At 43.4% G+C, this 13,099-nt stretch overlaps 1 protein-coding gene across 1 annotated transcript in view; it reads right to left on the minus strand.

Moving 5' to 3' along the window:
* Positions 1-2,722: 2,722 nt before the first annotated feature.
* LOC308573279 (tropomodulin-3) overlaps positions 2,723-13,099 on the minus strand; it is a 45,002-nt gene continuing 34,625 nt past the window's right edge. Inside the window, exons 9-10 of the mRNA XM_081170085.1 lie at positions 12,060-12,204; positions 2,723-5,163 (exon numbers count right to left, since the gene is read on the minus strand). Coding sequence (XP_081026211.1) covers positions 5,129-5,163; positions 12,060-12,204 — 180 coding nt within the window. The 3' untranslated portion in view covers positions 2,723-5,128. The remainder of the gene's footprint in view (positions 5,164-12,059; positions 12,205-13,099) is intronic.

Raw genomic sequence — 13,099 nt, forward strand, 5'->3', positions numbered from 1 at the left:
ACAGAGAGAAATAACTCCCTGCCCCAGTTTAAAAGGCCATATTTCTCCTATTAGTCTTTCTATTAGTCAAAAGCCTGGGAGAAGACCAACAGATGTCTCCAACATCTGGAGGGCAACATGTTGACTGCCCCTACCCTGATGCCTTAAAAATATCTGACCAGTCCTACCGTCTTCCCTCTTGTCTGATAGCCCAATGCAACTCATGTGCTTGGTAGCTGTGAATGCAGCCCCATGGAGTAAAAGGAAAGGAAAGCTTTGATATAGCTGGTTAGAGCATGGTGCTGATAATGCCAAGGTTGTAGGTTCGATCCCAAATGGGACAACTGCATATTCCTGCGTTTCAGGGTGTTGGACTTGATGATTCTCAAGGTCTGTTCAAATTCTATGATAAAGGGGGAATGTATGTCTTCTTGCTGCATGGTGAGGAAGGGGAATCCCAATGGTTGGTTATGAAAGTTTTGTCTGACTTTATAGATGCTGAGTATCTCCCTTAGCAATTTAATAACAAAGCGGTAGTTGGGTTGGAACGCAAGACGATCCACAAGGTCTATGTGCTTCTTTTTTGACCCATCCAATCCCCAACTGAACCAAGTTGGTCACCAGAGTGACATGTACATTTCAGGGTGAGAAAACCACTGCAGTGACTACTTGGGAAACACAAAGATGCAGACCATGGACCTCAATTTCTTTCTTTCTTCCTTACTTGGACCTCAGTTTCTGATATAAAGGAATGCCTTCCGAATCACATGAAACAATAAACCTACTTAAAGCGGGAGAAAAACCACCTTGTAATAATACTTTGAAAAAATCATTTGGATATTTTTATTACAATAACAGCAGCATACAGCGCTGGCATTCCTATATATTCCCATTCATGTTTTTCCCCCACAGAAACTTTGCCCAAAGATTCGAGAAAGTTTATAGCTTACAAACAGTACTATCTGTATCAAAAATAGTAAGAGAAGATAACATTTGTAAACAGTATTAAGTGGAAACAATTATTTTGTCATATAGTATGAAAACATTCTGTTCAAGATAAGTGGAGCCTAAAGCCAAGGGTTGTTTGTTGTTGTTGTTTTTAAAAAAGGGTAAGTGCATATATTTTAAAACATAAAGCAGTCTCTCACCTCAGCAAGAACCATTAGACTAAAAATGCACAAAACCTTCACCTTTTCGGGAAATGGCCCAGTTCTACAGTCATTTCTGAACCATCGTTGTATGTAGACTTTCATGATATGTGCCCTTAACAGTAAGCTTAGTGAACCGGAATGAAATATGAAAAGTCAGACAATTGCACTGTATTATAGTGTGCAACTCAGAAAGCTTTACGTTCCAAGGAGTAGAAACAGGAATGCATACAGAACTAGAAAGAGTTAAAGTATCCTCAGAAGTCCTAACTCAAAAGGACAATTTGATGGCTTAGACCCAGTTCCCTGCCTCTTTTCTCTACTCATAGATTGCTTGGCATTAAAAGGATGCCTGCTTCTACTCCACTAGGACAATGATCACTGGACTCTCTCAGGCTAGCTACCAGCTCACACAGACCTCTAAATTTAGGTGCTGCTAAATGCTCATATCACCATAATACTGATGGTTCATCTGGGCCAAAGGGAGCCAAGGTGATTCTCTCCAGGTGCTTCTTAACTCCTGCCACCTCCAGCCAGGGTAGTCAACGGTCATCTTGGATGGTCAACAGCCATCACTGACTGCTCCTGGTCTGAAGCACAAGAGAGCTTCACACTTTACTGCCTTCCTTCATCTTTAATTGAACATTTTCTGACGGTCATTGAGGCACCAATGAACTTTGCACCTGATCAGAACCCTCCCTGTAACAGAAACACAGAGAAACATTTACTCTGTGTGTGTGTGTGTTGACAACTTTTATATTGTATTAGGCACTACAGAAATGGAAAACCATCCACTCCACAACACCTCTTGATCCTAATGTGATGTAGGCAAACTCCCATGCAAGCCCTATTGAATTGAATGGAGGTCATGCAGTAGCAGTGCTTTCTGCACCTCATCCCTCGAGTTTCAGACAATGCAATACTGTACAAGTATTTATTATGTTTTGGTCAACTTAGTATAGCACCACTTGTTGAAAAACACCCGTGGAGCAATCCTGCCTGTGCACCGTGGCTCGTGTGAACCAAGTACCCAAGTAAGTGCAGGGCTGCAGTCTCAATAGATAGATAGGATTTTTTTTTAATGCATGCAGATGATTTGAGTTCATTCTTTAAGATGATTTAAGTTCATTCTTTGAGGGGGGGGGAAACACCTCTAAAAAAAGCCTGCCAGTTTGCAGTCTCAGCTCTCTTATAAAAAGCCATTCCTGCTTTGTGGCTCTTCATATGTCTGAAGCAGGCTGTTTTGGAAGCCCCCCCAAAACTAAACTGGGTGTATCAGCCGCCTGGCAGGCTGTAATCCTGACAGGCATTTTGTCAAAAGAGGAAAAAATAAGGGAGAGAAAGCTACTTAATCTTTGATTTTTCAGGACAAATCTACACTATCTTCTAAATAGGTGCATCGTATTTACAGACTGAAACTTTTAAAATGCTTATGTTTATACGGAGGCAACTACCCCCCCCCCCATTTTTTTCTTGTTGTTGGGACTGTTTTAAAGCTTTGCAAGTGAGAAAAGAGATTTGGATTTGTTTCCCAAAATTGTTTTTTAAAAATGCAAGTTTCTGTTTTACACACCTAAGTGCCAATAGGAACAAACATATGGTTTCTTTAATGCAGTCTTTGCATACAATGCAAAAACGAACAAAAACCCGCACCTCTGCCCTATAGCACCCTCCAGATAGTATGTACTACAACTCCCATCAGCCCTTCACTATTGTGGATGATGGGAATTTTAGTCCTAACATCTGGAAGACACCTGTTTTAGGATGACTGCCCTACAGAAACACACAACTTTAGCTTTGGTATTCTCAGTGCACCAACTCGGAAAAACGTATCACTGATTTCAACACAACTTCCTTCAAGGTAAAATGTTTGCCGTTATGGTCCATATTCAAAGAGACAATGATGTGAAAAACAGCACATCAGAGTTGGGCAACTTTAATCAAAATGCGTTTGTCCTGGCCTGATGCTCTGCTTGTTTTGCACTCAACAAATCCAAGAGCCAAAAGATGTCAGAAAAATGAAGGAAAAACAAGAGCGAACCTGACCAGAGTTGTTTCCTAGTTTTTCTGAAGACAGAACCCTGAACTAAAAAATGAACCTGGCGTATACTCTGTGAATCCTATTCCATATACTACTACTGCTTGTGCTCCATTGACTTTTATCATGGTTTGCATAGGAGAAGCCTGGCGGATTTTGTCCAACATGCATGATTATTCCCTGTACCACATGAAACTGGAGATGTAAGTCAGCAGAAGGCATTAACATAGTGGCATTAAAACGGTCCTTATTTCACAGTGGGAACTAAGCTCAGGTCACAAAACCATCCTGTTAGTTGTAGCTGTTGTAAGGTTAAAAGTATATGCTGTTATTAACAGATATTTGAAAACTGTGGATTTTCCTTGCCAGCTGCACCAGAACTGTGAAAGAATACAAAATTTCCTATGCACATAACGGATGAAGCAGAGTAAGGGCTGGAGCCAGGGTTGAGGGGGAGGCCTTAGTAAAATACCACTTGGTATTTTAAGTCAGCGAACCCCTAGTGGCAAGGTTGGACAACTGAGAAGCCACCATTAAAAAATCCCCACGGCATCTCAGAGCAGTCAATGTTTTGCCCCACAGCATCGTGGGAAACTAAAAGTGGTGGCGCCCAACTGGAAGCCATTTTAATTCCTCACAATGCCCAAGTGATGCTCCGTTGGCTGCCCTGGGGCATTGTGGGTAATTTAAAATGGTGGCCCATGGGAGGCATCGGTGAACGTGGGCCCTGTTGAGGTGCTCAGAGGCTGCAAGGCCGCAGCAGCTGTCTGTGGGTTCTGGTAAGTACAGGAAGCCTGAGGTTTCTAAAAACGTGCCATGTCACACTGGTCAGAACTCACAGCCAAAGAGCATAAAACTTGGTTGCCATGTGTTTTGGCCTATACAAAACAGCATACCAGCAGACTGCTACTTGATGCTGTGCTAGGACTCAGATGCCGTTTGTGTAGGTTTGGCATGCTGCCACTGAAGTGTGTGTGTGTGTGTGTGTGTGTGTGTGTGTGTGTGTACGTGCGCGCAGACACACACACATATATATATACTCACACACAGAGAGAGATTCCAAGGAATATAACTCGACACGACGCGGATGAAACAAAAACACCAAAAGGTCCATAAATACATCCAGTTCAGACATAACAGAACAAAGGTGCCGAAACGTCATGTTCTGTAAGTTGACAGAAAAGGAAGCCAACCGAACACCAGATATTGCAAAGGCCGTGGGCTTAAAATACCAATCTCCATTTCTGTCGGCTTCACTTACCTCCAATGAGGTAAGAGAGTAGAAGCAGCCCTTAAAAGTGGGATAATAATCTCTTATAAAAAGAAGTTTCAAGCTTAAATCTCCATATCAAGAAAGCATTCTACATGGTCAAAGCACGTTAAGAACCAGAGGAGTAACTGCGGCAGCAGTGATTTATCCGCATCACATACAAAGTTGAAGTAAGTGGTCAAAGCCCTTTGTTTTTTCTTGGAAGGGTCTCTTTCTCTCCCCCACCCCCACCCCACCCGAAACATTTGTTTTCTAAAAATATGGAGTCCGTATTTTAAATAAGGACTCCGGGTTTCCTGACTGAAAACTTCCTCCCTGCGGGTTTAAAACTGTCTGCCGATCCTTGACTGCATGTCATGAAGATACTCCGCAGATGATAGAATTGGTACTTATCTTTGTGGAAGACACACACCCAAGTTCTGAAATGAAAGGCTGTTCAAGGACTGATCTTGGGCAGATGTAGTTACAGGGCTTTGAACAGACATGTGTTGGATATCACGCATACAAATATACATTTACAACACAGACACACAAAAACAGAACACCCGACAACAGGAGGAATGGCGATTCCAGTCTTTTCCCTTCTACCCAGGTAAGAAGTAATCTTGAGGATGCCGAAGAAACCATCTCAGCAGATGCACCTGGAGGAGCTCCAAATTCTCCATGCCACACACATCTGGAAGCCGCTAAGGTTTATTGATGGTCTCCTTCCACTCTTCTTTTGCGAACTGTGCCCACAGAGGTGGGGGAAGAGAAACAAGACATGAGACAACGCTGGTGTAAGGCTATCATGTTTCAGTTACCGGAATGACGTCTATTAACAGCCAAGAACTAGGAGGACTAATTGCAGCATCTGTCATACACATTAAAAATGGTGGCCATGACTGAATTCTCCCACCCTTTAGCGATTTTTAAAATTTTCCTTTGTTTATTATGGGTTGAATCCAAAGTTCCCTTGAGTGAGCACAAAGGCACACAACTAGTCCCCACCCCCAATATGCTGATGACACTCAGCTCTATCTGCTGATGGATGGCCACACCGACTCGGCCCCGGACACACTGACCAGATGTTTGGAAGCTGTGGCTGGATGGTTTCGTGGGAGCCGATTGAAACTAAATCCTTCAAAGACAGAGGTCCTCTGGCTGGGTCAGGATGGTTGGGGATGAGGGACCAACTCCCTTCTCTTGCGGGGGCCGAATTAGTGCCATTGCCTTCCGTTAAGAGTTTGGGTGTAATCCCTGACACCTCCCTTTCCATGGAGGCACAGGTTACAACAGCCAAGGCGACATTTTTCCACCTTCGCCGCATCAAGCAGTTGGTCCCTTACCTTTCCCGCCCCGACCTGGCCACAGTGATTCATACGATGGTCACCTCCAGGCTTGACTACTGTAATTCGCTCTACGCGGGGCTGCCCTTGAAGCTGTCCCAGAAACTCCAGTGGGTGCAGAATGCTGCAGCGAGGCTCCTCACAGGGTCTCTGCCATGGGAGCATATTCAGCCAATGCTTTTCCAGCTGCATTGGCTCCCGGTGGAGTACAGGGTCAGATTTACGGTGCTGGTTTTGACCTTTAAAGTCCTTCACGGCCTAGGACCCTCATATCTATGGGACCGCCTCTCCTGGTATGCCCCACGGAGGACCTTAAGGTCCATATATAGCAACACCCTAGAGGTCCCGGGCCCATAGGAAGTTAGATTAGCCTCAACCAGAGCCAGGGCCTTTTCAACACTGGCTCTGGCCTGGTGGAACGCTCTGCCTCATGAGACCAGGGCCCTGCGGGATCTGATTTCTTTCCACAGGGCCTGTAAGACAGAGTTGTTCCACCTGGCCTTTGGCTTAGAATCAGTTTGATTCCCTCCCCCTCTTTCTTTTTCATTTCTCCTCCTGTGAAGAGGCCGCATCCTAATGTTTTAATGTTGTATCTTAATCTTTTAAATTGTATTTTAATCAGCTTGTTTTTATTATTGGTTGTTAGCCGCCCTGAGTGCGGTCTTGGCTGGGGAGGGCGGGGAATAAATATTTTTTTATTATTATTATTATCTTGCATTCCATCTATCCCTTTCTCTCCCACTGCACTGCTCCAAGCCACATCCCATCTCATTCCAAAGCATCCATGACTGATGGATGGTCCATTCTCACCATCCAGCAAGCCAAATTTTAAAAGCCGCAGCGAACCTGAAGAACAGCTTGTAATATGGCAGTGGGTATATGATGTGGTTAACAAAACAAACCACATCTGTGCTGCAGCGCATTGGGACTGCGGAGCTGTTGCTGCAATTACTCTTCCTGTGCCTTTTGCCTGCATAGCAAAGATACTTGATGTTATTCAGCACTTTTTAAAACGGGTCTGGAGTCTTTGTTGTACCAGCACAACTACAGAAGCCCAGCACGAAAACTCAATTTTTAGCAAGCAGGTCATGTTGACCTGAACTGGTAAGATATTAAAAACACAGCATATTATGGAACAGTTAAAGGAGGTCTCCTACTGCAAACCTCGTTTTGTTTTTTCAAACCAGGCAGGGAAATATTCATTCCAAAACAGTTAATTTGATAAGCCAAAGATTTAACTGGTCAATTTTGCACACACAATTCTCTGGCCTTTTTGTTAGGTTAAGAAAACACATTAGTCCATCAAGTCAACAGTGGAGAGAGTCCAAACAGTCTTGTAAATATTTTCAGAAGGTTACTGAACATGTATATTAAGCAAGGAGGGGGGGGGGGAATGTATCAGCCCTGTATTTTGAAAGGAAACAGTTATTCAAAACTTCTAAGTTTAAATGTACCGAAAACTCATTTTTTGTAAGAATCGGTAACTAAGAAGCTCCCTCTATTGGTGCAGGCAGACCTAGGCTTTGAAGAATCCAATTTGCTTTTTCTAGAACCCGCTGGAGTGCAAAACAGCAGCTGAGAGGCACAGACGCACTTATTAATTTAATGAAACTTATATACCACGTAAGACATTAACTACATATCTGTGCCTTTTAACTGCAGCTGCTGCTTTGATTCCACAACTTGCAGGCCTGGGGAAAGCAGAAGAAGGTAAAGAGTTGTCGAAGCCTGCTTATACTAGGATTCTCCTGGACACCCTGCACAGGCAATTCATGTTTTTAAAAAGCCCTTCATTTTAACCAATGCGGAACGCAATGGCGCAGTTGATCCCAGTTGGCTTGTGCAGCTGATTGGTGGAGGCAGCAAGCACAATTTGCGAGTGATGTTATGGGACATCAGGAGAGAGCATTTGTGGGAAACAGCCTCACAGGCCAAAGTGGGACCTGTGTGGGTCCAGTTAGGTTTATGGAACAAATGTGCCCCCGTCCCCGACTTAAAGGCAATGATAAGCCATTATCGTAGTGTAGCTGGGCCCAAAGAATTAAGGGAAAAGGAGCCTCTGAGTACGTTTTTTAATTCGGTACTGGAAATGAGCTCACAGTCCTTTCACCTCAACATCTGATGCCCCTCTCCACCTTTCTTCATTGCAGCACCCGAACTGGGAAAGAACAAAATGCCAAAAAGAAGAGAAGAAGAAGAGTCTGGATTTGATATCCCGCCTTTCACTCCCCTTCAGGAGTCTCAAAGCGGCTAACAATCTCCTTTACCTTCCTCCCCCAGAACAAACACTCTGTGAGGTGAGTGGGGCTGAGGGACTTCAAAGAAGTGTGACTGGCCCAAGGTCACCCAGCAGCTGCATGTGGAGGAGCGGAGACGCGAACCCGGTTCCCCAGATTACGAGACTACCGCTCTTAACCACTACACCACACTGGCTCCCAAAAGATTGGATTTTTGGAACACGTTTCACTTCGGAGACGACTTGGAAACCTCCACTGGTCCAAAATGCAGTGGCCAGATAGATTACTGCCAGTGGTTCTGTTTAGATCTTACCTAACGTATTTTAATACAAGTGCACTGGTTGCCAAGTTTATTTCCAGGCCTAATTCAAGGTGCCCATGTTAGTGTTTAAAGCCCTACAGACCACTTTGGGTGTTAAGATTGACAGAGGAGACCCTATTGGTTGTTTTCCCATCCTCAGAAACTTGGGGCGGAGGCGGCTCGGAAGACGGCCTTCTCTGTGGCAGCCCCAAAATAGTGAAATTCTCTCCCAAAAAGGGTGCCCCAAGCTTCTCCATTGTACAGCTTTCAGTAAATACAAAACACACATCTTCACCCTGGCTTTTGACATATATTTAGGATCCACCTCAATCTGTGTTTGCAAGATGGTTTGAACTGTTTTTAACATTGTGTTTTAATTGCTGCAACCTGCCTTAAGACCTTAGGGTAAAGGGTGGGTAATAAATACGTAATAACAACGTATTTTTGGTGGTGAATGTAACATGAATTATGGGAATTACACTAGAACTTAGTCCAATGTTGATTTTATTTAACTGGATCAAGGAGGGTATCCCAAAGGAAGTGAAATCTTTTAACAACCACCTTGTTAACAGCAGCACCCAAATGTGAAGAAGAAGAAGAAGAAGAGTTTGGATTTGATATCCCGCCTTTCACTCCCTTTAAGGAGTCTCAAAGCGGCTAACATTCTCCTTTCCCTTCCTCCCCCACAACAAACACTCTGTGAGGTGAGTGGGGCTGAGAGACTTCAAAGAAGTGTGACTGGCCCAAGGTCACCCAGCAGCTGCATGTGGAGGAGCGGAGACGCGAACCCAGTTCCCCAGATTACGAGACTACCGCTCTTAACCACTACACCACACTGTGTTTTTGCATGTGATTGTGTGTTTTGTGTGTGATTGCATGTCAATGTGTTGACATGCAAATGGAAAAGTCCACTTGTTACATTTATTTTGTATTTTTCTTTATTCCGTACCCTACACTTTTGAGCCCAATCAGCTCTGAGCCATTATGGCACTATATATTGCAACCCATTGCTGCATGAAACAGCCTCAAGAACAGAATTATACAGGATTTCATTTACGCCTCCCTAATTAATCATGCTATTAGAAAGGAATTCCAGAGCCTTCATGAAATGAAAAAAAAGCATGCAGAAGAGTGTGATGGAAACATGGAACAACAGTGCGCACACGAAGAGCTGTTAGGAGACTCATACAGAGACAAGGAGAGATTTTAAGAGAGTTTCTCTTGCAGTGTTCAGTACCCAATTGGGCGTTTGCAATAACCTGTCTCAGAAGCTTCAGGGCTGAAGAGATGAAAGGGCATTTGATGACATTTTTACTCCTATACGCCAGACTAGGAAATCAAAATAAAAAATAAAAAAGCAAGATATAAATAGATGAGAAAAGATAAGACCATCCAGCAATGACATATCACAGCTGGAATTTGGGGCATTGATGGAAAACAGGAAAGTTTACAATGTGCTGAGCGGCTTTTTGAAAATGAAATTAAGAAGAGGCCAAGTTATATTTCCTTAGAAGCCTAGAGTCTTTTCCGGCAGTGTTGAGGACGCCTTTTGCTCTTCATCCCACCGGTGCTTTGCATGTACAGTGGTACTTCGGGTTACAGGCACTCCAGAAATAGTACCTCGGGTTAAGAACTTTGCTTCAGGATGAGAACAGAAATCGTGCTCCAGCGGTGTGGGAGGCCCCATTAGCTAAAGTGGTGCTTCAGGTTAAGAACAACAGTTTCAGGTTAAGAACGGACCTCCAGAACGAATTAAGTACTTAACCCGAGGTACGACTGTACTCTTTGTTAGTAGCTGTTGAAGCAACTCTTAAGCTCAGTCAGTAGAGCATGAGACACTTCATCTCAGTACAGGGCCATGGGTTCTCGCATTGCAAAATGCGCTCAGCTAGCTCTCTACCCAACCACCTTCCTATTTATAAACAGCTGGTCAGTGCTGCCCTTTGTAGAACTCAGTGGGGAAGAGGATGGGGCCAAAACTAGAATGGGGTTGGCTCTCCCTGTCAGTGGCTCAGGCACAACAGACTGTTTGGCCTTTGGCCCTGCCACTCCCAATGGGCAACATCTACTACCAAGGACACTTGTGATTAAACCTGCTTGCTTTCCTCCCCATTCCCTCCAATTCCTCTTCCCTTGGGTTTGTTATAAGTCTCAGGGGAGCCACTCTGGAAAACTTTACAGTTAAATAGCAGGATTTTGTGGGAGGGAGCATTACTTGTTTAGTTCTGTTTTATTACATACAGTGGTACCTCGGTTCTCGAACATAATCCGGAAAACCGTTTGACTTCCGTAATGTTCAGAAATCGAGCCGCAAAGGGCAGTTTGCAAATCACATTGAGAAAATCGAAAACAACCAACCCTGGAAGTCAAATACAACAATAATATTTCGTTCGTACAGTAACAAACAGCATTTAAGGTTACATGTAGTTAATTCTCACTACATGATTGAAATTTGTTTTTTGTATTATTTTATGCTCTTCCTGTGCTCGTTGTACAAGTAACAAGAACTGTATTACTGCTTGTTAACTGTATTTATTTTGTTAACTAATAAAGCATTATTTTTTAAAAAAGAGAGAAAATTGAAAAACACGCAGAGGAAGCTGTTTAAGTTCTGAGGTGTGTTCAAAAATGGAAGCATTTTCTTCTGGGTTTTCGGTGTTCAGGTTCCGAAACGTTCGTCAATGCAGACGTTCGAGAACCGAGGTACCACTGTATTTTGTGTTCGCATTTTGTATTTTTCTGTTGTGAATGCCTTGGGGTCTTTGGATGAAGGGCAGAATATATTATTATTATTATTATTATTATTATTATTATTATTATTATTATTATTATTATCATCATCGTCCCTTAACTAAGTAAATCAATCTGGTTGGCCATGATGCGAAACTAGATGTGGGATTAAATAGGCCAGAGGTGGGGAACATTTTGCAGGCAGAAGGCCACATTCCACAGCAGGCAACCTTCTGAGGACTACACACGAGTAGTATGTGGGGTCCTAAGGCACCTGAAGGATGGAGCAGTGCCCGTGACTCTTAACCTTTGTTCGGCAGGTTATACAGTAGTGCCTCGCAAGACGAAATTAATTCGTTCCGCAAGTTTTGTCGTCTTGCGATTTTTTTCTTCTTGCGAAGCACGGTGTCGGGAAAGTTTTGGAAAAGCTTCAAAAATCACCAAAAACCTCAAAAAAGGTTACCACACCGCGTTCTATGAGTTGCTCCTCGAAGTCAAGTCGCAACTGTATTAACGGTGTTAAGAAAAAGGAAGCAAACTTGCAAGACGTTTCTGTCTTGCGAAGCAAGCCCATAGGGAAAATCGTCTTGCGAAGCAGCTCAAAAAACAAAAAACCCTTTCGTCTAGCGAGTTTTTTGTCTTGCGAGGCATTCGTCTTGCGAGGTGCCACTGTATTCCAATTATACAAATACAGCAGTTTCACACCCACCTTCATTCAGGAAAGTAAGAGGCATGATCAGAGTTGAAGGACACTTTCCAGTCAGGCAAAAGCACCAGGAGGCAAGATAAGAGCAACCTAGAGGGCAGCATTCAGTTTGAGGTTCCCCACCCCGAGACAGGCCTTAGGCCTGATCCAACAAAGCTCTTGAAGAGGAATCAATGTGGAGGGAGAGCATACCAGCTGGAGGAGCTGAATTTTTGGTGTCAGTTTTCCTTACAGGCATATTCTTACACAAATTATGCCAGGTAGCTGCCACCATGCTCAGTGTGACTGAGGCCTGCTCGTTCTGCAGCAGAAAACGCCTTACCCAAATCGTTGTTTTTCGTAATTGCATCCGCTGCTCTGGCTCGCGGTCCCTGCTGCGTGAAGTGATATCCGAACTTGAGGATCTTTGTGTTCTCCTCAAGCATCTTCACCATCTCCGTTTCTACAGGGGTCCCCAACTGCTGCCTCTGGTGGAATCAGCAAAGCATTGGAAAATCAGCAAACGTCGGTCCAGGGTTGCCCAAAATAAAGTCTCCTAAGCACCTTGGGATTTTAAGATCAGTAGTGGGAACAGTGAGATGGGTGATTTGACTCTACAAGAGTAAGGCACAGCACGGCATATGTGGCGATGCTCTCTCCCATCTCTCAGGTAAGAGGAGTTATGTTTCGAATTCAGAAACGATTAAACTTTCAGGCACCAAATTAAACCTCGAGGCAAATAGTCTCCTGCTTTCATTAAGAGTCAGATACAGTAAAAATAAAATTATTATTATTATTATTATTAATGCTTTGATCCTGCACTGGCAGCCTCGCAACTGACAGTTAAGAGCTGTTTGGCAGTAGAATAGACTCTCATGAGAGGTGGTGGACTCTTCTTCCTAGGAGGTTTTTCAGCAGATATTGGATGGCCATTTTAAGAAGTCAGTGCCATTTTGAAAGGTTCAGTCTGTCATCTTGATTCAGAATGGTGCTCAGTTTTATCCAAACATAGATGAAAACCAGCTTTCAGAAACCATCATGCGTATTTGGCTACGGTATCTTAAGAGGTGTCCAAATGCACAGAGAGAAGAACTGACAGACCATTTTGTAAAATATAAGATATCAGAGCATATCTAATTATAAAAAAAAAATTGTAAGCACAGGACAGATATGGACTACGTGTGTGCAGAGATTGCAAACCGCATGTTAAAAACAATAACCACAACATCCCTATCTCAACTGTCAAAATTTATTTGTTTAATAACTAGTATGTAAGTAGTAGCTAACATTAAAAAACCCCAAACACAGCTATTTTTAGTCTCAGCAATTAAAGTTACAGGGCAATTACTGTCATTGGAAGGCGGCTGTTCAAGACCAACACAG

Source organism: Podarcis bocagei, assembly GCF_964188305.1.
Source record: "Podarcis bocagei genome assembly, chromosome: 14".
NCBI classification, from domain to species: Eukaryota; Metazoa; Chordata; class Lepidosauria; order Squamata; family Lacertidae; genus Podarcis; species Podarcis bocagei.